This window comes from Penicillium psychrofluorescens, assembly GCF_964197705.1.
Source record: "Penicillium psychrofluorescens genome assembly, chromosome: 6".
NCBI classification, from domain to species: domain Eukaryota; kingdom Fungi; phylum Ascomycota; class Eurotiomycetes; order Eurotiales; family Aspergillaceae; genus Penicillium; species Penicillium psychrofluorescens.
In genome coordinates this window covers 1,429,360-1,452,274 of record NC_133444.1, presented here as the reverse complement: position 1 = coordinate 1,452,274, position 22,915 = coordinate 1,429,360, and the positions used below count along the sequence as shown (strand labels likewise).

General features: G+C 50.5%; 6 protein-coding genes across 6 annotated transcripts; 4 read left to right on the top strand and 2 right to left on the bottom strand.

Moving 5' to 3' along the window:
* Nucleotides 1-466: 466 nt before the first annotated feature.
* PFLUO_LOCUS9059 (DNA-dependent ATPase mgs1) lies at nucleotides 467-2,068 on the bottom strand (the record flags this gene model as incomplete). The annotated part of the gene is made up of 1 exon (XM_073786847.1): nucleotides 467-2,068. One exon carries the CDS (start codon nucleotides 2,066-2,068, stop codon nucleotides 467-469), a length of 1,602 nt encoding a protein of 533 aa, XP_073643062.1.
* Nucleotides 2,069-2,531: 463 nt separating this feature from the next.
* On the top strand, nucleotides 2,532-4,256 carry PFLUO_LOCUS9058 (putative secondary metabolism biosynthetic enzyme; the record flags this gene model as incomplete). The annotated part of the gene is made up of 9 exons (XM_073786846.1): nucleotides 2,532-2,605; nucleotides 2,666-2,734; nucleotides 2,795-2,879; nucleotides 2,935-3,040; nucleotides 3,099-3,171; nucleotides 3,223-3,376; nucleotides 3,428-3,441; nucleotides 3,492-3,915; nucleotides 3,969-4,256. The coding sequence occupies 9 exons, from the start codon at nucleotides 2,532-2,534 to the stop codon at nucleotides 4,254-4,256; spliced, it is 1,287 nt and encodes a 428-aa protein (XP_073643061.1).
* A 353-nt stretch (nucleotides 4,257-4,609) lies between these two features.
* PFLUO_LOCUS9057 (uncharacterized protein) lies at nucleotides 4,610-7,891 on the bottom strand (the record flags this gene model as incomplete). The annotated part of the gene is made up of 3 exons (XM_073786845.1): nucleotides 4,610-6,597; nucleotides 6,659-7,208; nucleotides 7,274-7,891. The coding sequence occupies 3 exons, from the start codon at nucleotides 7,889-7,891 to the stop codon at nucleotides 4,610-4,612; spliced, it is 3,156 nt and encodes a 1,051-aa protein (XP_073643060.1).
* Nucleotides 7,892-10,044: 2,153 nt separating this feature from the next.
* Nucleotides 10,045-12,234, top strand: PFLUO_LOCUS9056 (plasma membrane fusion protein prm1; the record flags this gene model as incomplete). The annotated part of the gene is made up of 1 exon (XM_073786844.1): nucleotides 10,045-12,234. The coding sequence occupies one exon, from the start codon at nucleotides 10,045-10,047 to the stop codon at nucleotides 12,232-12,234; it is 2,190 nt and encodes a 729-aa protein (XP_073643059.1).
* Nucleotides 12,235-12,629: 395 nt separating this feature from the next.
* Nucleotides 12,630-14,505, top strand: PFLUO_LOCUS9055 (uncharacterized protein; the record flags this gene model as incomplete). The annotated part of the gene is made up of 2 exons (XM_073786842.1): nucleotides 12,630-13,055; nucleotides 13,747-14,505. 2 exons carry the CDS (start codon nucleotides 12,630-12,632, stop codon nucleotides 14,503-14,505), a joined length of 1,185 nt encoding a protein of 394 aa, XP_073643058.1.
* A 5,720-nt stretch (nucleotides 14,506-20,225) lies between these two features.
* PFLUO_LOCUS9054 (uncharacterized protein) lies at nucleotides 20,226-20,840 on the top strand (the record flags this gene model as incomplete). Its single annotated transcript, XM_073786841.1, has 1 exon — nucleotides 20,226-20,840. One exon carries the CDS (start codon nucleotides 20,226-20,228, stop codon nucleotides 20,838-20,840), a length of 615 nt encoding a protein of 204 aa, XP_073643057.1.
* Between the last annotated feature and the right edge of the window lie 2,075 nt (nucleotides 20,841-22,915).

Below are 22,915 nucleotides of genomic sequence, written 5' to 3'. Positions count from 1 at the left end.
TTGGAGAGCCCAGATTGGCCTAAGGATAGTCGCGGACGGTCGAATTTGGGACCATGGGCCGATGACAACCCTTCGGTGATAGAACAGGTTGCGGTGAGAGGATGAGCAAAAGATCGAGCGAATGAAGGAAACCCAATGTCATCCTGTCAGGCACGACGACTGTCGATGTCATCGCGACTGCCCTTCCTCGCTTCTTCGTCGTCACCCAATCCGGCATAGTGCTTTCCCTCTTAGGACTCGGCTGGCTCATAACAGTATAAGCAGATCAAAATGGCGGCTCCTTCATATGCCTTTCAATGATTCATCGCATTAACCGTGCTTGGATCCCGATTCTTGTTAAGAGAAGCACAACATGTTTTTGTAGTGTGTGTGGTTATGGCCGAGTCGCGCACCCGCTGTTGGTAGACCCAGCCAATCCCAAGTTTGGTCGACTTCCTCGGTCAGGTATGGATAGGTATTGTGTAGTTCAGAACCTGCCCAGATCAGGATCTCTCATCGTCCCCAGGTCAATATTCTCCAAGAACGTCCGGTCCTGGAGTTGCTCGGGTAGATACTCCTGCACCACTTCGCCATTCTTATAGTTCGGGTTGTATTTATACTCCTTGCCGTACCCAAGCTCCTTCATGAGCTTCGTGGGTGCATTCCGCAGATGAATGGGAATCGGCAGTCCCGCAACACCTGGCTCGTTCAGTGCCGCAAACGCATTGTTCAAAGCCCGATATGATCGAGTGCTTTTCTTCGACATAGCCATCGCGACAGTGGCATGCGCCAAATTTATTCGTGCCTCGGGCAGGCCGATTTTCTCAACAGCAGAATGAGTGGAGATGGCCAGAGTGAGCATGGTGTTATCGGCGAGCCCAATATCCTCCGAGGCAACAACGATCAGCCGCCGGGCGATGTACAGTGGGTCTTCCCCGGATTGAATCATGCGAGCAAGGTAATACAACGCTGCATCCGGGTTACTCCCGCGGATAGACTTGTGGAAGGCTGAAATGGTGTCATAATGCTGATCCCCAGCGCGGTCATAGACGAGAGTTTTGGTTAGAGATCGTTTCAACTCCTCCTTCGTCATCTCCCGGCGTTTGGACAGGTCCATGGCCAGCTCGAGGAGATTGAGAGAGGTTCGGGCGTCCCCGTCGGCAAATTTGGCTAGATACTGCACCAGTTCATCGTCGACCAGTGCCGAGGGCGAGTAATTTGGACCCTCGACCCTCAGTGCGCGATTGAGAATAGCAATGACATCTTCATCCGTGAGCTTGGCCAGGGTAAAGGTCCGGCAGCGTGAGAGAAGAGCATTCTGGACCTTGAACGATGGATTCTCGGTTGTGGCGCCGATGAGCGTAACCTGTCCACTCTCGACCGGTCCCAAAAAGACGTCCTGTTGGGATTTTGAAAACCGATGAATCTCATCACAGAAGATGATCGTCTTCCTGCCGGTCAGACCGAGTTCACTCCGAGCCTCGGAGAAGATCTTCTTGCATTCCGCAACACCAGAACTTGTGCTGTTGATTTCCACAAACCGGCTGCCAACCATCGATGCAATGACTCGTGCAATGGTCGTCTTTCCTGTTCCCGCACTACCCCACAGTATCATGCTCGGAACTCGGTCCTGCTCGATAAGTCCGCGCAGCACTCCGTTCGAACCAACCAGCTCCTGACCGCAAACGTCATCTAACGTCTTGGGTCGCATACGCTCTGCCAGCGGAGCCGCTTTCTGCAAGGCACTGACTTTGGGGCGTTTCGCCGGAGGCTCCGCAGATGCGCCATTCGGTTGGCTTGGTCCATCTCGGTCTTGCGGTGTATCCGATTCCTGCACAAAGGATCTTTTGCCATTCAAGCGCGGAGTCGATGCTTGGGGACGTGACGGTGATTCTTTGGTCACGCTAGGTTGGGATGAGGCTTTGCGTGCGGACGGCGGCTGGAAAATGCTGGCCACTTGTTTTTGGGAAGCGGGCTGGTCAGTCGGGGACGAGGCCGGGTCTTCGATAAACTTCTGGCAGTCGGAGTCAATGTGGTCGTTGATCTTCAGCTGCGGAACCGAATTCGCACAGATAGGACAGGAGACCATGACTGCAGACGGGAGTTCTCGCGGTTCATCAACTGATGGTCGATTGACTGACGCGTGCGACGCGCTGTAGATGCGATTAAGTAATGTGTCTGCCTTGATGCCTGAATAAAAAGCCGTGACAATTTGAGGAGTGTAAGTAGTATGAAGAAGCAAATCGAAGTACGGAGTTAGTGGAACAGTGGTTATTCAAATTGCCTCCGTCGTACACAAGTTAGTTGGCGGTGCCCGTGACTCTCTCGGAGCACGCCATTAATGGACGCAGTTCGTTCCGATTCTCTTCCGACTCCCACCTCTCCTTCTCACCTCTCCTCTGTCTCTCTCTCCGTCCCTCACACTCATGATTCTGGGTCGCAACACTCGACTCGTCTCCATCTTTAAATCGACTACTGCCCACCGCGCGGCCTCAATCCCCATCTCCTTCAGCCCGGCCTTACCCCGCCTCCCCGCATTCGGCGTAAGAGCAATGTCCGCAACAGCTGCGCGACCCGACCCTTTTAAACCGGCGAAAAGAGTGGCCGGACAGCGACAGGATGTCTGGTGCGTATCACAGCTCAATTAACGGAGATACTCGGTGATTTCGTCTGACTAGAGAACTAGGTCTATCGTTAATGAAGCTGCGGCCGCCTCGCCCGTTCAGCCGATTGTGAATATGGGCCAAGGATTCTTGTGGGTGTGGCCAATACATGAGAAAAAAGTGGCGGAAGGCTGACTAGAAGGCTGGATCAGTGGTTATAATCCCCCCAAGTTCGCCATTGATGCGGCCAAGGATGCGCTGGATCGGGTGGAATGCAACCAGTATTCCCCGACAAAGGTAGAGATCACCCACGGCTATTGAACATTGTAGGCAGTGTTCTCACACCGAATAGGGCCGCCCTCGTCTCAAGAAGGCCATCGCGGATGCATACTCGCCTTTCTTCGGCAGGACCTTGAATCCGGAGACAGAGGTCTCCATCACCACGGGCGCGAATGAGGGTGAGATTGGACTTGCTCCGTACAAATGTGTATACTAACCATATCCCCCAAATACCAGGTATGCTGAGCGCATTTATGGGTTTTATTGAACCCGGCGATGAGGTCATTATCTTCGAACCGTTCTTTGATCAGTGAGTAGTCGAAAGCCCAAGAAGGTACGCTGCCATCTAACCTCCGAAAAGATACATCAGCAATATCGAGATGCCCGGTGGCACAATTCGTTATGTCCCGCTTCACCCACCCAAGGACGGTGCTACAAGGACCTCTCCTGCTTCAGAGTGGACTATTGATTTTGACGAATTCGAGAAAACTATCAATTCCAAGACAAAAATGATCGTAAGCAAAACCATCTCCACGGATTCTGCGTTTGAAGGCTAACAGAAATAGGTGTTAAACTCTCCGTAAGCATCGATGCTCTCATACTCTCGGACGGGCAACTAACATCTCTCAGCCACAATCCCGTAGGCAAGGTCTTCTCACGCGAGGAGCTCCAGCGCATTGGCGATCTCTGCGTAAAGCACAATCTGATTATTCTGTCCGATGAAGTGTACGATCGCCTTTTCTACGTGCCGTTCACCCGAATTGGCACCCTGTCTCCGGAACTGTACGATCGTACGCTCACTGTGGGTTCCGCCGGCAAGGCTTTCTACGCCACTGGCTGGCGAGTTGGGTACCTCATTGGTCCTGAGCATCTCATCAAATACGTCGCGGGTGCCCATACCCGCATCTGCTACAGCAGTGTGTCTCCTCTGCAAGAAGCAGCCGCCGTCGCATTCGAGCAGGCCGACAAGGAAGGATTCTGGGATGAAAGCCGGAATGATATGCAGCAGAAGATGAAACGTTTCTGTGCAGTGTTTGATGAGCTTGGCATTCCGGTATGTCTTTTCTTCCGGTTGATAACACCTGGCATCGACTAATGGTGGTACAGTACTCCGATCCTGAGGGCGGATACTTCGTTCTCGCCAACATGGCCGCGGTCAAGCTGCCGGCCGACTATCCGTTCCCCCCGCATGTGGCAAACCGGCCCCGAGACTTCAAGCTCTGTTGGTTCCTGATTCAGGAGGTTGGTGTGGCCGCTATCCCGCCCACGGAGTTCTACACCGATGCCAACTCGCACATTGCCGAGGATTATCTGCGCTTTGCGGTCTGCAAGAACGACGATGTGCTTGAGACAGCCAAGGAGAGGCTGAGGGGCTTGAAGAAGTATATCCAGTGAAAATGGGGCGTCTCGTAATTATGTGTCGGCTTATATGAGACATTAGACCAGGGATTGAAGAATATAGAAGGGTTTGATACGAATCATGTCAACTCACTTATGGATGTAGCGAGGTACGATGATCTACTTATTACTGGAATCTACAAGGTTGGAAGATTGCTCCCCTCAGCCCTTGATATCATTATCATCATCTCCCTGGGTGCCCCCAGGGAGGCAAAACAAAAGAAAAACAAAAGAACAACCCCCTCCCGTCCCCACCTCCCCCCAACTCCAGACTTATCGCAGATATGCCCCCCCGGATGGGGCCCCCCGTTCGCCCTCCCCAGGACTCCTCCGGCCATTTTCTCGGCCCACTAGGGCTCCCCCTCGAGCTCCAGAGGTCCTGTCCCGGCACCATCCCAACCCTCGCCCCGTCGGAAGGTCCGTCGCTCCTCCCCCCGGACCCCCGCGAAACCCTCCCCACGCGTCCGAGCATCCACGCTCTGGACAAAAGGATGGGTGGTCCGGCTCGCCCGCAGAATCCAAAATTTGGACTCCATCAGGTCACACAGGCGCCGGAACCCACCCCCCAAGTTGCCCAAGAGCGGGACGTCGCTCACGTAGGTTGGGTCTTGACGGGAACGAGTGTCGAGACCAACCCACTCCGCCTCATAGGCATGGTACTGTCCCTTGATGGGCGGCTGGAGGTTGACGCCATGCTCCAGACGAATCTGGGATCGCAGCATGTGGTCAACCTCCACAGACCAGAGGCCCCGAAGGCGGAGGCAGTCGCGCACAAGACGGAACATGAAGCCAACGAGGGGTTGCACCTCGAGAGCCGAGAAAAGGCAGATCGCCAACACTCGGCGGAACCGATCCCTCGCCACGGGATCGTCCCACCGAACCGCGAGGAACACCCGATGCGAACAACGGCGCCCGAACTCCCCAGGATCACCTCCGGCGGCGGTGGCGAGAGGCCACTCCGCAAAGAGGACGTAGTCGCCGTCGTCCCTGCGTGCCGTGCTAAACAACATCGCTTGGCGATGTCGCTCAGGGCTGTCCCACCGGTGGCGGCATGGAAGCTGAGGTGGTCCGCTCAAAACTTCCGGTGGAACAGACCCCGGCACGCAGGGATGCTGGAACGAGTATTTGTCGCAGTGGTTCCAGTGCTGCGACACGTCCTCTCGGAGGTGATCCCTTCCGCAGTAGCGGATCAGGGAGTACGGCCCACACTTCGGGCAAATCACCGACTGGCCATCCCACGGGTTGCACGCCCGACGGCAGTCCATTTTGGCGCATGGGAAGCTGACTTTCGTCAGCTCCCAGACAAACCCCGGCGGCGTTTGGATTATCAGGTCGCCGCTTGCTGGGTTGGGTTTGTCTGGGCTAAGTCCCATGCCCCTGGATGAACTGCATGTCAGGGCGTCATCACCGTGAGTGGCCAGCACTGTGGTGGTTGACGATGGCACGTCTTCTGGTGACGCCGTCAGTGTGGGTGTCGTCGTCGTCTCGGGGTCCTCACGGACCAGATCTTGTCCTTGTTGGATAAGAATGTTCGAAGGGCGCTGCCTGCCTTGGCTTTCCTTGATGGCATTTGATGGCTCAGGAGATGCTTCAAACGTTGAGGCTAGATGGCTGGTCTCAAACTGGACTTGGGAAGCCCGTGCCTCGCCGTCTTCACTGTCTGAGTCTGTCTCTGTATCAGACTGGGAAGCAGTGTCTTGCGAGGTGGTTGAAGCATGATGCTTCTTGCCTCGAAATCTCCTCTTTCGCGCTTTCTTCATTCTCTTTATCTTCGCCTTCTTCGAAAGGGGCTTTGTTTCAGGCATCGTGCTGGGCTCTTTGCCGGCTTGTATCGCAGTATTGATTGAAACTTCGCCGTCCGACTTGCTTTCCTCATCGTTGGTATTGCTCTGTTCGAGCTCGAGGTTGCTGTCAGCTGGTTGTGTAGTCGGTTCAGCCTGCGATGCCTTGTGAGAGTCTGTGAACTGTTTGGACGGCTTCAGGTTTGTGCTCGTCTCAGTCTGCTCTGCTTGGATGTTGCTCCCTTCTTCGACAAGATCTTGTTCTCGAGTTAGCGATCGCTCCGTGGTACACGTGTTGCATGGGAAGATGTTGTACTTACCTGGTATGCTGGTACGATCGTGCTGTTGTTTCTCTCCAGAAGTACGTGAAGCAGCCTGTTCTTCAAGGCGCTTAAATGGAGGTGGATAAGGGTTATTGTTGTAGATATCTCCAGACGGATGTGGACCAATCTGGTCTCCGAGGCTTTCGCCTGCAGGAGGATGGATATTGTGACTCTTGTGGATGGTTTCAGGAGTGTAAGATGTGGCTTCCATAATGGAGGCGCCGTGGTCGGTACCTGGAATGGTTGTTAGCCAAGGGTGCTTCAGCAAGTTGAACCTGTTGTGGGTCTTGTTTACCTTCGGGACTCTTGCCCTGAAAAGGAGATGTGTGGGTGTGGATGTCGTGGTCGGTATGGTTGTTAGCCAAGGTTGTTTCAGCAGGTTGGGTCTTTCGTGGATCTTGTTTACCTTTGGGACTCTTGCCCTGAGAAAGAGAGGTGTGAGTGTTTTCGGTTGAGGTAGGCTTCTCAAGCATGCTGCTTGACTCAGGATCTTCAGAGATATCGAGGATGGAAGGGGTCTGCGAATGCATAACAGGAGTGTGGAAAGCAGAAGAGGTGGGAGAGGTTGTTGAGGGAGAAAGAACGCTGTGGGCAGTATGATAGGAAGTAGCGGAGGCAGCGCAGTTACCATGTCTCGGCGCTGACATCGTCACTTCCAAATCAGAGGCATGGTCAGCAGACCCAATGCTCTTCAACTCTGCATCCTCGCCATCTTGTGAGGTCCCTTCCTGAGTCGCAGGGGTTCGGTTCTGGAGACGGCTCAGTTCCTCATGATACCGTTTCCTGAGAACACATCTTCGAAGATAGATGCGAAGGGGAAGGATGAATGCATCAATGAATTTGGACTATCGTCTGTGCGTTAGCTTCCAACACATATGGTGCACATGCACTGGAAAAGGTCAGGGCTCACTAGATCGCCAGAAGTGACGGATTTTAGCTGTTCTGAGCTCTCGTCAAGCACAATCAAGTTAGTTCCCTCCTGAGCTCCTGGGAACACGACACGCATGTAGAGTCTTTTGGAACTCGGACGTTTTCGTTTCCAATCGACTTTGATGCCGTTCACGAAGATAGTATCTTCCCACGTTTGGGGGTGCTTTCGGTGTCTCTTGAAAAACCTCTTGACTTCCGTTCGTCCTGGAACAATCTTTGTGACCCCAAGAGTAGGAGTCTCGTCACACAGGTCCCGAACAATGCGAAGCAGGCCTGTCCTGCCTCCAGGGTAGGTTTCGGGGAGCTGGAAGAGGAAGAAGACTATTCCAGCTGCCCCGTCCATGCCATTTTCGTACACGTTTTTGTCCTTGGCAGGCTTATGCTCTGCAATCTTCAGATGCAGCACTGGAGCGCTGCCCATGCCATGGATTTCCAGGCGTAAGACACGGTCGGCAGACTGGCTCTCTTCGGCCTTGTCGCCACGAGTCTCCACGAGGTTCTTCTCGGCATCAAGAACCAGACTGTATCCTTCTGCCTCAGGTAGAAGGTGCTGGTTATCGGGCGGCTTCTGGGAAACGGAGCTCCCTTTGGTACCCATGGCTGCGAGAGTTGCTGACCTTGCAACGTGTTAGGAGGATATGATCATTCTTACTGGAGGATACTGACTTACAAAGTCTTCTTCACCGTCGGCCAGGGCCAGAGTGTTGCTTGCTGCGACCGGTGATGACCTTGCAATGCGTCAAGCGGATGTCAGCCTGGTCTGTCTGCTTGAACTGGAGGAGGATCTTTCTTGCTAGGAGATACTCACAGAGTCCTCTTTCGCCGTCGAGCAGGGTTGGGTTGTTTCTCAGAAATATGTACTAACGTGTGGTAATAGAGACGTGAACGGAATGTTGTGGCGGAGGGAGAGTCTTGACAGTGAAAGAGGTTAACGGATGCAAGATATCAAGGTGCGCCACCTAAACAAACAACCCGTCAGTCACCGAAATGGTCTCGCTTAGCGGACCACAGGCAGACAAGGTCCGCTATGCTTTATCATTCACAACAACTACAATCGCTAGCAATCACACGCTTCGCCGAAATGGGATCTCGTCTAGACACACTACTGCCTTTATGACTTTCCCATGTGGTCAAAAGCCAGATAGGTCTGAGAAGGCCCTAGATATAAGCATGTTGTTTTTATATCGTTAACTAATAGGGAACATCCACTCTAAAGCTATGAGATGGGCAGAGGTGAATTATCCAAGCCATTCTATCTGCTTAGATACCTATGACAGGACATCTTCAGTCCGGGAAAGTGTTTTTGAAACTCTAGTAAAACTTCTTGTTCTCTAGCTGAAAGTAAAGGCTTGTATGCAAGAAATTTGGCTTATAGCAACCCTCAACCAACTGATCCTCGAGCAAAAGCCACACAAGGTAGCTGTACAATTAGAAATTCAGAATACTATATTTCCCAAGAAATTGGGTTAGCCAGGTTTGATCAATAGTTATTGATGGCAGTCATAGGATCCAACGTATCTCGCCAGATAGGCAATATATATTCGAAGTATATCTACTGTTGACCACTAAATTTCCGAATCTGGACCAGTAGAATGGAACAGAATTAGAAGATGTCGAACAAAAATTTGTGATATATTAGTATGGACAAGAGAAAAACACGCTCCCATTCAGTTTGATTGATTCTGATGATTACTGCGATCGAGTGATGTTGTCAAGTTAGGGTGCAGATGCTCACGTGCTGAAACGGGTCACGTGGATGTCTCTAATCATCGCCAGCGACGATAAAGTGTAGCTTTTTGCCTTTTAAAAAAAAAGATAGAGTGAATAATAACACCAATAAAATTCCCATGATGTTGGTGGATTTCTCCTGCATCGATACATTATCGAGTGCGTTGCTAAGTCCCTCTGTAGCCCTACATCTGCCCGCGGACATCTGCCCGCGGTACCCGCGGTCAGTCTACCACCTGGAAATGGAACAAAGAGCGCCCCAGAAATAGGATTCCGGACAAAGACTCCCTTGCTGCCTAATCAGCTGAGACCAAAGAGTTATCATCGGGCTCAGCGCGCGCTGTCCGAGTTTCGTCTATCGACTCCAAATCATTGGCCAGCAACGATGCCCGCTAAGCGCCCGCGGTCACTCCTGTTGCCCGCCCAGCGCTTTCCCACTACAACCAGAGCCACTTACGCGCCGGGATGCAAGATGAAACAGTGTCTCGCACCAAACATCTTTACCCTGATGACTTTATTTTAAGCAGCCTCTTTGTTTCGACATGGACCGCCTGATCCACCCTGAGGTGGCCGTTTCATCGACACGGGGTTGCGACCCGGCCAAACCAGCTTCTTTATAACGCGATCGGTGCGATCTGCTCTACGACTGGCGCGCTGGTGCCTAATAAAAGAAACTACGAGGCACCTGCCGCCATGTTTTTGCTTTCTTTTATTGTCCCTTTCATCGCTCCGTCGAGCGCTCTCATTTTTCTAGATCCTATTGTTCCCCCGGCACGCCCTCATTGAGTCCCTTTCATTCACTGCTATTAATATATACACTATGCGCTCTCAATAGACCACACTGATTTCCAGGGACATATCATTTCTCTCCCTGCTCCATCTCTCTCCTTGACGACTTTTTGCTCCTCTACTCGTGGATTCGATTTCTGCTGCTGAGCGTTTGCCCAAATCTGCTCCCAACGACACCTTTTTCAACATCTACCACACTCGGCGCCTGGTGCGCTCGATAAAAAAAACTTCAAAATGATATTCTCGCGATCCCGGCGATCGATCTTCCCCCTTCTGCCACCATACGGAGCGCACGATCCCAACGGAGAGCGGATCACCACATTGCACCCAGACGACCTCACACCTTACTTGGGCCTGCGAGCTCGGTTGTCGCAGGTATGGATCAATCGCTGGACGATTCTTCTCTTGCTGGTACTTGTAAGAGTCTTGATAGCCATCGGCAGTCTCCAAAACGACATGGCCACGGCTAAACGCGAAGCTCTGTCCTCATGTACCTCTGTGGAATCCATGGGCAGCGCCATGGCTTCGATGCCGCACTACCTCTCCCAGGGTGTCAACGATCTGACGGCGACTGGATTTGATAAAGCCGTGAATGGTCTCAAGTCTATGCTCCTGCTTACCATCACTGGCATTGAAGAAATAATTGTCTTTATCATCAAAATCATGTACCAGACTTACCTCTGCCTCATTACCATGGCCGTGCGGGGCACTGTGTCTGCTGGAATCGCGTTGATAGAAGATGCGTTGGACTTTTTGAACTCCACGCTGTCGACCATTGGCCACGATATTGACGCCACAGTCAGTACCTTCGAAACCGGCCTTGAGGACTTTGCAAATCTGGTGAACACAGCCGCCAGCGATCTCGGTGCCCACCTTCCTTCACTGAACCTCAACACCTCTGTGGATGCGCTCGAGAACATCCATCTTCCTCAATCGATCGATGCGAAACTCAACACTCTGAACAGCTCCATCCCCACATTCAGCGAGGTGGACAGCTATGTGCAGGGTCTTATCCGCGTGCCGTTCCAGGAAATCAACGGCCTGATCAATCAGTCTCTGGGAACCTATTCCTTTGACCGCTCTGTGCTTCCAGTCCCGCAAAAGCAACAATTGACATTCTGCGGCGACAACGATGGGATCAACAAGTTCTTCAACGGAGTCGAGGATATCGCCGTCATGGCCCGCAAAATCTTTATTATAGTCATGCTTCTCGCGGCCGTGCTGGCCTGCGTCCCCATGGCCTGGAAGGAGATCCGGCGTTGGCGATCAATGAAGGAACGATCCCAACTCGTCCGCAAGGAGGCACACGACCCTATGGATGTGGTTTATATTGTCTCCCGTCCGTACACAGCGGCAGCGGGAATTAAAGCCGCAAGCCGGTTCAGCAACAGTCGTCGCCAGATCCTCGTGCGCTGGGCCATTGCCTACGCTACTACGATGCCAGCCCTGTTCGTACTTGCACTCGGTATCGCAGGCCTCCTCGGGTGTCTTTGCCAGTGGCTTCTCCTGCGCGCCGTGCAGAAGACAGTGCCCGAACTGAGCAGCGAGGTGACCGCTTATGCAGACAAAGTAGTTGGCTCCCTGGAGAACGCGTCCGTGTCGTGGGCAAATGGGGCCAACCAGGCGATCACAAACATGAACAACGACATCAACGACAACGTCTTCGGCTGGGTCAACAAGAGTACCCACGCAGTGAACGACACGCTCAATACCTTCGTCGACAAGACCATGGGTGTGCTGAACGAGACCTTCCAAAACACAATCCTGTACGACCCAATCACAGAGGTCTTCGAGTGTCTGATCGGTCTGAAAATCGCCGGCATCGAAAAGGGCCTAACTTGGGTCTCGGATAACGCACACGTCGACTTCCCTCTCCTACCCTCCACCGTTTTCTCCGCGGGTGCCGCAGCCAGCATCTCAAACTCTTCCTCCAATCCATCAGACAGTTTCCTTGCCGACGCAGGCTCCGACACATCCAACAAAATTAGCCAAGTCGTCGTCGGCGTGGTCAACAAGCTAGAAGAGGGCGTCCGCCAAGAAGCCATCATCGCTACTGCCGTGTTCGCCATCTGGGTACTCGTTGCCCTCATCGGCGCCACCCGCGCGATGATCCTCTTCTGGGGTCGCGACAGGAACCGCGGCGAGGGTGGCGGCCATGCGATTGATCCGGTTCCTAGGGCTCCCGGTCCCACCAATGGCTTCATGGAGGTGCCGCTGACGGCTGCTTCCAAGAATCAGCATGATTCGTTCGATAGAGTGGCTATGGGGCTCGCCGTGCCTACTCGGGGCGGGCCGGTGTCGATTGATGATGAGAAGTATGGGTTTGCGGGGCACAGGGCGTATAACACGGCTTTAAAGGTTGACTCTGCGCCGGCTATGAGGGGGAGTACTTATGTGGAATATGATGCGAAGCGTGGAATATGACGCGAAGCGTTGGGTTTCTAGCGGTGATGTCTGCATTATGTCTCAGCATTTACTGGAGCGGACGGGTCATTTGTCTTTTGCTGGGGTTGCTGATTAGTCTAGGCGTATTATGTTGTTTTTGATAATCTACTGGTTTCAATCTAAGCTACCAAACCATTGTTTAGTTTCTAAGCACCATCGAGTAGTTATTCTTTGTCCGAGAAAGGTTATTATTTATTGCGGGGTCGCCGCATTCCGCTCCTATCCGCCAATCCCTTATCCATTCATTCTCTCTCTTCATCCACTCCCCCTTCCTTTCTCCAAGTTGGCCAACCCCGGACAGCTAGTACATACCATACTCCAATTTCTCTCTCATTTCTTCAAATTCCTTCAATCAAATTCAACCCAAACGAAAAATGGCCCCCCTCGGCAAAGCCCTGATCACCCTGGCCGCGCTAACAACCTCCCTGGGCTGCTACATAGCCGACTGGAACGAAACCCACATATACAACGCGCGATGGCCCCCACACGCGAAATTCCACAACGGACAGACGATGTCAATGGGGATGGTCCTCGGCCTAACAACACTATACTATCTCTTCCGGCCGGCTTCTACGCCCGAGATCAGGAATCTACACCTGAACACGGCCGCCTGGGTGGGTAGTCTTTATTGGATTACGCAGCTGAGCGCGTTTTTCTATCCCGGCTCTTTGGCGATGGACCCCGAGTTTGGGCAGGGCATGCCGCAGGCTTATATATCTGGGGTTACGCTTTTGGTGCTTGGAGTTGGGGTTTGGGTTGAGAAGAAGGCTGCAGCGGGAGAGGCGAGAGGAGGGTCAAAGGTGAAGAGTGGTTAGTTAGGGAGGGTTATTCGTTTCATGCGTTTAGAAGAGCATTCAAAAATACCTGATAATCATGCAGGTCTTGGCCTTCTTTGTCGCGCTAAACTGCTTTTGATTTTGACATTCTTGGTGGTGTACGCTGATTTCGCTTAGCATACATTTGGTACAATAAGAGAGATAGCCAGATTATCCCCAGAAGTGACCAATCATTACACCGTCTAGATTCGACAGATGGGCCCAATTGGGGTTAGTAAAGGTTTGTACGGGAGTGGTGATTGGCGTGTTGAGAAGTGGTTGATGCCACAGGTACAGAAAGCCCGGAGGTATCTACGGACGAGGTGAGAGGGAAGATCTCGATATAAAAAAGATTCTAGAACTAATTCTACTATCCTGATCTCCTCTTTGACTTAATCTACCCAAAAATGTCCCTCGGGAACGCTAAATTCGGTTCATCGCCACGCTCTCGATCTCAGACAGAAATGCTATCGGAAAAGTCGGGATCTAGGAAGCAGATACTATCTTGCATTTAGGCAAAGCGGAAGTTAGTGAGATTAAGGATGAAGTACACGTGTTGCTAGAGGAGTTCGAGCTGTTTTAAATTGAACTTATTCAGGAGCTTGGGAGAGTCAATTGATATACGATCAAGGTTTTCCGTGGCTCCTGCTCTACACATATGGTGGAACAGTTCTAGCGGCTGTATCCTTATGACAAGGATTATGTTGAGGCTAAAAATGATTCGGACGATCTGAAGACTGAGTTAGGTGACGTCAGCCTCAACTATCCAACCTCTGCATGTGTCTACCTTTGGCTAGTCTTCGACGTTCCTATGCTCCCGAGCTTCCACTCTCCCTTGCATCCCCCTACTTTCCCCAAAACTACCAAGCTCATCACCAACGCTTACCCGCTCGCGTCTAGCATGCCTACCTGGTTTCGGAAAGGCATCGACCCTGGCACTGTTATCAGCTTCGATCAGCCGGGTCCTTCGCAATGGCAGATCGTGAAGAAACTAAATGAGGATGATTTCCAGCTTACCGAAGACGAGTATCGCCATGGTCACCGCTTATCCGTCGCCATCACCAAACTTCTCTGTCATGATCCTGAAGATCACAAAAAGCATGCCTTCATGCGAATCTACCTCCAAGTCCCTTATCGTGGGACTGAGATAGAGGATCCAGATACGAGAGCTACTCAGGCCACGAAAATCATCCCCCAAGAGTTAATCGCTTATGAAGAACTTACTCGGAAGTCAAGCATTACTCCGAAACTCTTAGGACACAAAACCACTATACAGGATAAGTCGGGGCCAGTCCCGGGCGGCTTCGTGGTCTGGCTGGTATGGGAGATGCTGCCAGGGCTACGCCTCGGTAGCAGGCATGGACCAGATGCGTTCTGGGCTCTGGATGATACCGAAAGAGAAGAAATCCGTATATCCTTCTTGAAGAGTTTCTAGTAATTCGCTACCTCTATATAACTCTTGTAATTAATAATAACTAACATTCACACTAGCGCGATGCAAGAAATTGGGTATTTTCCTGACACGACCGCGCTTACAAGCCTGGTCTGGCACAAGGAGTCAAAAACCCTGTATATACAAGCACACAGTCTTGACTTTAAGACGTGCGAGTAAGTACTAATAGATGATCTATAGTTACTTCATCGGATTTCGCCATCGTCATGTGGCCACGGGCCCACCCAAAGGCACGGTTCCTGACGTTAAATGGATAGCGCATTTCGGGCTCGCCATACCGAACTCGCGTGCATGGCTCAAGGAGGGATGGAACCAGGATACCAAGAAATGGAAATGGTAGTATGGTCACCAACGAAAGTCCCACCTCGGAATTGATAGAAATAGAAAAACTAATGGTATTTGTCCGGATGCCGGCATGGTGTTGAACAGCACTAAACTGCTTTTGATTTTGACATTTTGCTATCATGTGCTTATTTAGCTTATTATGGATTTTGCATGCATTATAAAAGAGATAACTAGGTTATACTCTGAATATCAGACATCGTAGATCTTATAATTTTGACCACTTTCTTCGACAGTAAATTGGGTGATAAGTGGCCGATCATACAGCCTATATTCGTCACATTATATAAATCGCTTCCAAATGAATCAATACAACCGAGGTGATCACTCGTCTGACCGGGAAAATGAAGGGTTCTGGCCCGAGAGAATTTGCTGAAGCGCTTGCGCCATAGCAGCAGACTGTTGTGACCAAGCTTTGTCGTGATTCAAGATCCTCACAGATTCCCGAAGGATCCGAGGAACACTGTCATTCCCGTTCAAGGTGCCAATACCACTGACATGGATTTGGTTATGGGCCTGGTGCATCTCTTCGATTAGCTTTTCTCTATCAGTGACGTTGAATTCTTGGTCAACTCGTAGAGTCCGCGAGGACGTAGTCCAACCAGCTCCCTGGAATCGGCGAGCAACCACGAATCTGTCATAAAACCAGATAAACAAAACTGCCATGAGGAATATGAAGGGGTCAAATGGATCAAATTGGTGCTGAACCCGTATGTGGCGGAATACTCGAGCGGCATGGGTAAAAGTTCGATGCGTCGTTTCCGGGCTTGTTTCGAAGATTTCCGCAACTTTCTGCGCTGCGACCTCAGCTTCGTTATTTTGAACCATCCATCCACTGGCAATATGCATCAATCGATAAGGCAGAAAACGTATTATACTAAGCACATGGGAGAGCTTAGTGGCGGAGCCAAGAATCGTGAAGCTTTGATTGCTGATATCATGCATGTGTCGATAGGAGTCAAGGATAGATTCAATGGCCTTCCCACACGCTTCATAAGACCAAGTGGAACTGCACGCCGATATCTGCGAATAGGAGTCTTGTAAGGTGTCGGAGTTCGACTGACGAGGGCGAAGAACCAGCTGCTGCGAAACCAATCTTTCTTGTGCATACGTTGCCATAAGCACTATCAGTAGTGCAGGTCGTCCACACAATTCTAGATTATCCGAATCGATAAAATTGTCTCGCAGCATCTCGACAATACTAGGATTCCTCCGCGCACCTAATAGCGGTACGTCAACAATCATTGTGATATGAAGGATGATATGAAGGGCATCTATAATTACCCCCTAGTGCTCCCGACTTGGATTGCCAATCGGTGGGCGTTGTGCATTGCCAGAGCGTCTCACTGCAGGGCATACCGAGATGCAGGTCAGCCACTGAGATGAGAGGCGGAAGGTCAAAGATCACTAGTTGAAGACATTCCCACACTGAAGTAACAAGTTAGTTTCCACTTCTTCGTTTTCGAAGCCCAAATGAAAGAGATTGTGGGCATAAGAGAGCCTGAAACTGACACCAAGTAAAGTATACGACCCTTGCCCAGGATTCAACCTCGACCCAATGATCCCAGTCCTCCATAATTGCACTGGAATTGTAGATCAAGCTGCTCCGCTTGAAAAGAGGACTGGGGACAAGTAAAGGACGACAGAGAGTGACCAGCAAGTTCCGGGTATATTGGACGTATATGATACCTTCACGCTTTCCATCAAAGATAATAGCAAAATTGAAGAGTAGCATCGCTTGCGCAAGCTGTAAATCGGGTTTGAACGAGGGAGCTGATGCAAGCTGATTTGCACATTAACCGGTTGAACACACAGATACAGAAAGCTCACGGGAGAATTTACCACAAACTGAAATGCGTGCCGAATTATCTTTAATAGTGCTGTTCTGAAGACTTCCCGTCTTGGAAAACGAGAGTATTGGCTTCCTAGCGCAGCAATAGCAAGAACTAAGACCAATGACTCTTTGCGGGGTTGAAATGTACCTTGGTGCACAAGCGGGAATCCTTTGTGAAAATGCTCAAAGTATGCTTGAACAAATGCATTGAGAACCTCCAGCCTAGGAATTCGTGGCCTCGGGGTGTCTAAAGAACCCTGAAACAAATGCGCATAAAGTCCCTGGAGATTTTGATACAGTGAAGCAGAAATGTTTGGAACATGACCATAATCCTCTGAGATAAGTATATCTCGTTCAATTTCTGTGAGCTCAGTTCCGTCACTGAACTCATTTAGATGGCATTGATTTGCCAAAAATGGGGGCTGAGTGCCCGGGGAACTTTCTCTAGTTTCCGGGAGCCCGGCTAATATCCGTCCATGCCTTGAAGCGCTGTCTTCGGCGACAGGACTGATTGGTGATAGAGCGTAATTGTCGGTCGGAGTTCGCGCCTGAAAGTTATTTGACATGCTCAGAGTTGAGTCGAGGCCTTCCAAAGATGTCTCTAAGAATGAAGGTATTGAGCCGTAGCGGCTCATCTCAGCGTCATCTAGTGGCCACAGGAGAAGCGGTTCGAACATTGAACAAGATCCACTTTCCAGATCTGTAGTCTCGTTCTCACATGGGAACCCCAGAGGTCCGCAGAATGAATCCAAAGGATTGCATCCATCGGCAATTGGAGTCAATGTTGGATGAGAGGCATCCACAAGAGATATTCCGGATGCATGGGACCGCTCCGATACACTCAGGGCATTTTCGCCGCGATTTGTGTAGATGTTACCACCGACTGGGACCGGGGCGGGTCCTGCAGCTCGAGCCGGTAAGCTCCCATGGCTTCCTGGGAATTGGCAATGCAAGCTCCTCCGACTACAACGATCACACGGCAAGGATTCAGTGCAGCGTTGTTTAGACTTGACGCAATTTATACATGCCTGTGCTGCCCTGTGGGAAGCTTTGTGGAGCTTTGAGGGTACTTCTCCATGGGTTGCCAAGTGTCTTGATAAAGTGTCTCTGATACTCGTGTAATGATGAAATCAGCCATGTTGTTTGGAATGAAGAAAAAGGTGAAAAAGGTATGGTTCTTATCCATCATACCTCCTTGAAAAACTTTTTTCACAAACATGACACTTGAAAGACTTTGCCTTGGAGTGGCGTAAGCGGTGTCGTTCAAGGTGTTCACGGCGCTGGAATGCTGCCGAGCAAATTTCACATTCATGTTTTCCTGGGGAAGACTCCATTTCAATAAAAGAAAACGGTGCCCATTGATCCGAGAACCTGAAGATGCTATTACAGGGTCGATGACAGCACGTGCGTCCACTGTCGCAAGATTGGGGTAAAATAAGGGGAAGATGCGGATATTCCATATCTCCGGGTTCCGTGTGTGGACTTAAGAGGAACAAATATAAGAAGTACGAGATATAACTTGCAAATGCATTAATTAGATGAAGACGACGAAGCAAAGAGGTTCCGAGTCCATCACGGTCGCCTAGGAGATATGCTTATTCGATAATTGACAAAGAGGTAGCTCGAGTTTGTGGCTGGAAACCCAGTCTGGCCCATACTCCAGTAGGTGCGGCAATCATCCCTCCAAATTCATTCAATAATCTCGTAAGACGCCTCAACATTAGAGGCTTTATACCATTGAACCATGTTGAATCGACAGCTAGCAGTGAAATTGTCGATTTGCAGCTTAGAGGACATTCATCAGTACTTCTCCACCACTTCTCCACCACCGTCGGAGACTTGCGTGGGCCGTATCGGAACCGCATCGGAACCCCACTGACCATCATACAGCTTTCTTTTGAGGGGGTGAATAGAATATGCTTTAAGTTGGGTATAAATAGTACCTTGTGCGTACTGTAAGACTCCACCACCCACGTGTTATCACAATCCATCCAGCTAAAAGAAAGAGGAAGAAAAGAAAAGAGAACTTGCGAGCGACAGCCTCCTGGAAATCAAATAGTCTTCTCATTCAAGATGTCCTCTAAATTCGGCTCGATTGAGATTCTGCAACGAAAAATTGCTAGCAGCGATGACCCAGCAGCGAACTCTCCATCGACGGGTGGAGACCCCAAGACCACGGTCTTGGAGCCAGGTTTTCGAAGATACGAACATTGTCGTGCTTTCGAGACACCCACTATCTGGGAAAGCGATATAAGAGTCCCACTGCGAGATGGATCTAACCTGCTCGCTGATGTGTTCCGCCCGGTTGGCGAAGAGAATGTGCCAGTTATACTTGAATGGTCACCATATGGAAAGTCAGGCACCGGTAAAGTCTTCTAGCTGGAGTTCTCACTATTCAAGCTCATAAGTTTGACGTCCAAGGAACCCTGTCGCTTGACCTGACCAAGGGCCGGGTGGGAATCCCAAAAGAGTGGCTCTCTGGTTTTGAAAGTTTTGAAGCCCCAGACCCCGCAGAATGGGTGCCTCATGGATATGCAATTGCGAATGTAAATGCAAGAGGGATATTGGGCTCTGATGGCGATCACCAGTAGGTAATTGCCTCTGTTGGATTGGAGAATTGTTTCTCACAATTCCTAGATGGCATGGAACATCGGAAGGCGAAGACGGCTACGATGCAATCGAGTTCATCGCATCCCTTCCATGGACAAATGGACGTGTCGCGCTGATGGGAAATTCATGGCTTGGCTCATCTCAATGGTTTATAGCCGGCGAAAACCCCCCACACTTGAGTTGTATACTGCCGCTCGAGGGCTGAGTGACGTGTACAGAGAGTCTCTGTGTCGAGGAGGAGTACCGAATAAGCCATTCTGGTCGTTCTTGATGAGGAGTCTCTTTGGTAATTAAGCTTTACTATTCTGATTACTCACTTTTCTAACAAGCGATCGCGCAGGGGACAACAACCAAGAAGATGTTATTGCCATGATTGATCGTTATCCCTTGATGAACGAATACTGGGAAGACAAGAGAGGAAAATCTCACCTGATCAAAGCCCCTGCTTATGTGCTAGCAAGCATGTCAAGTGCACTGCATACTGTTGGATCAATTCGATCCTTTGAGGACATTCCCCATGAAAAGAAATGGTATTGCTGAATTCTCCGACCAAGTCCCCAGCCAAGATTACAAGAAGTCACTGACATCTCGAGCCTCTCTGCAGGCTGCGAATCCATCCCACTCAGGAGTGGCACGATCTTTACCAAAAAGATACCATTGCAGACACCAAGAAATTCCTCGACTTCTACATGAAAAGCATTCCTAACGGCTGGGAGGAAACACCACGTGCCCGTATCTCCGTTCTGCGATTTAATCAGGCGAGTCACTTTCTATCAACTTTAATCAGGATCTAGCTGACCCGCCACTCCACTAGCCTCCGCTGATAAACCTGCCCTATTCCCAGTGGCCCGTCCAGGAGGCACAATATCAACCACTCTATCTATCGGCAGATAATCTCCTGACCAAGGACCAAGCGATGACTACACATGAAACCACATCGTATCAGGGAGATATCGTTGGTCAGCAAACTGATGATGACTCCGAGGAAGTCTTATTCCGCCACACATTCGAAACAAGAGCCAGACTTATTGGGGCGTCCAAAGCCATTCTCTGGCTGAGTTGTCCGGACCACAACGACTTCGATGTGTTTGTTCAAATCCGAAAGGCTGACCAGACTGGTAATATCCTTCGCAACGTCAACATCCCCTTGGAAGAGCTTGGTGTGCACTCGGAAGCGGAAGTCCAAACAGTCAATACACTCAAATACCTTGGACCCACTGGCATCCTGAGAGCTAGCCATAGAGCTTTTGACCCTAAGTTAAGCAAGCCTCATTGGCCGGCGCATGATCACACCAAATGTGACTTGATCTCGCCGGGGAGCATTGTCAAATTGGAAATCGGCCTGTGGCCAGCTGCTATTCAGTTCGAACCTGGCGAGCAGTTAGTTCTGAAGGTTTCTGGACACCCCATGGTATTAGCTGAATTTGAACCTCTGAGAGGCGGCTTTATTACAGGAAACAAGGGGCGGCAGATTTTGCACTTCGGAGGAGAATATGAGAGCAGGTTGGAGATCCCGTTCGTTCAGGTTTAAAATTGGATATATCTCTCTTTGAAATTAATTTAAGCAAACTTTATTGGCTTGATCTCAAGATGCCTATTTGGTCGCAAATATGTAAACAGTCGGCTCTCTTCGATGAATTGAGGATATACCTCTTGGGCGCAAACAGCATCACTGGATTTGCCATCCTCCGCAGCACTCAGGCGTTGAACTCTCTGCAGAAGAGGAGATATATCCTTATCCACGGATTCAGCCTATGCGCCAAATAAGTCATAGGTCTTCGCAGGCTCTAGTGACCAGATTTTAGTCTTTGTTTCCTTCTCAATCAAGGCATCAACAGACGTAGTATCCATGAACTTGGGATTCAATGGCGAACGATCATGAAGACACCAAATGACCTTGTCTGGCTCCCCTATCCAACGTGTTTCTTTCAGAGCAAATTCGGCCGCAGACCCATCAAATGGTCGCCCATTAAGGTTTGCCCTTCCCGCCATTCCTAGAATAGCGACTGTTGGCCGTACTGGAAGGGTTTTTAAAATCCCTTCATAACCCCCAAGATGTGAGTTGACGAGGAGGGTTTGTGAAGGCCCAATTTGAAAGTGATACATAAGCTGACCACCGTCAAATCCCGAATATTGGTGTTTGCCTTTTTCTTGGAGCCAGTCAATGAATGAGTGTAAATCTGCATCCATGCTGGAAAGCACCGTCTGAGGTAGGTCAGGCAGCTTCAGCAGTCCATGGGTCATTCCCCGGGTGATGTCCAGGCTGCAGGCATGGCTCGCGCTCCCGAGGTATTTTTCGCCAGAGTTCATGATTTGAGGTATCTTTGAATGGTCCATGGTCGGCATTAAAGCGTGCAAAGATGGCCAAACATCGACCGTCATCACAGCTAAAGACGGATGGGGGATTTTTGGTGCTGTGGGTGGACTATGGTCGGCGAGGAGACAAGCTTCCTTCCGAGCGTCATCTCTGGTACTGCGCGTGAAAAGCGGCACACGCTCGCCCCCGGACACAGGCATCAGGTTTTCTTCTGGCACACCTGCCTGCCGCATAACAGTGATTGCCTCACCATTCCCAATTATTATGGCATTAGTTTTCTTGGCTAGTCGGTCAGCGCCAGCAAGACTATTGCGAGTGGTCAACTGTTATCCTTTGTGTGTTGGATAGAGGGTAGCCTTACTGGTCAAAGTGGGCATGGGAGATAAAGATGTAGTCCGCCTCTGTGACATCCTCAATAGACAAGTATTGATCCAGGCAGCTCGGCCTATCCAGCCAAGTATCAAGGAAAATAGTAAGACCGCAAGCCTTCAGCCGGTAGGTGGTCGCTCCTAAGGATGAGACCATATAAGCGGTTTCATTCATAACAATATGGGAGACTGAACCTAAACAGGTTATCCAAAGCCTTACCAAACCACTCAACAGTAGCCATTGTCTGGAGGTTCGTCGAATATTCCACTTAGCCTTGTAGTTTGTTGAACTAGCACATTCAGCGTCGCTGTTCCGTCGTTGTTCGGAGGAAAGTGCTTGGTATTGTACTTCACAATGTCCATTGAAACACCGTCGGCTCCGCAAATGGATTCGAATATAAATATGCATGCGAGATTGCGGGGCCGAGCTGGTCCCCCGCCTTTCTCAACGCCACTTTCTCGATTTCGTTTAGGTCTACACATAGCCCTGCGGCGATCCCCTTTGCACCAATCATACTATGGAAATGCTGGCCTTCTGCACTACTTACAATTGGAATGCCCCGCGTGAGGCCCCGCGTGCTCGCGCGACACCTCTCCCAAATTTCTATGCCGCTCCGAGGTGATTACGATCAGTAGTGAATATCATCATGCGTCAATTTACTGTCAAGCCCGCGGAGCAAAAATTGAATTGACAGAAGCCTAGGTCTGGATTGGTAAATTCACATTCGCTGAGCGCTTTTCCCCGCGGGCACCAGCATAATCGGTACCCGCCCCCGTCGGATACTTATGTGGGTCTCGTACCGGAACCCCCGTTAATCTTCATACGGATCGTTCGGCAGGGGTAAATAAAACAAGGTTACAGGCGTCGAAAACTGATGTACAGATGACCATTTATCATTTTCCCCTTGCTCGTTCACCAGC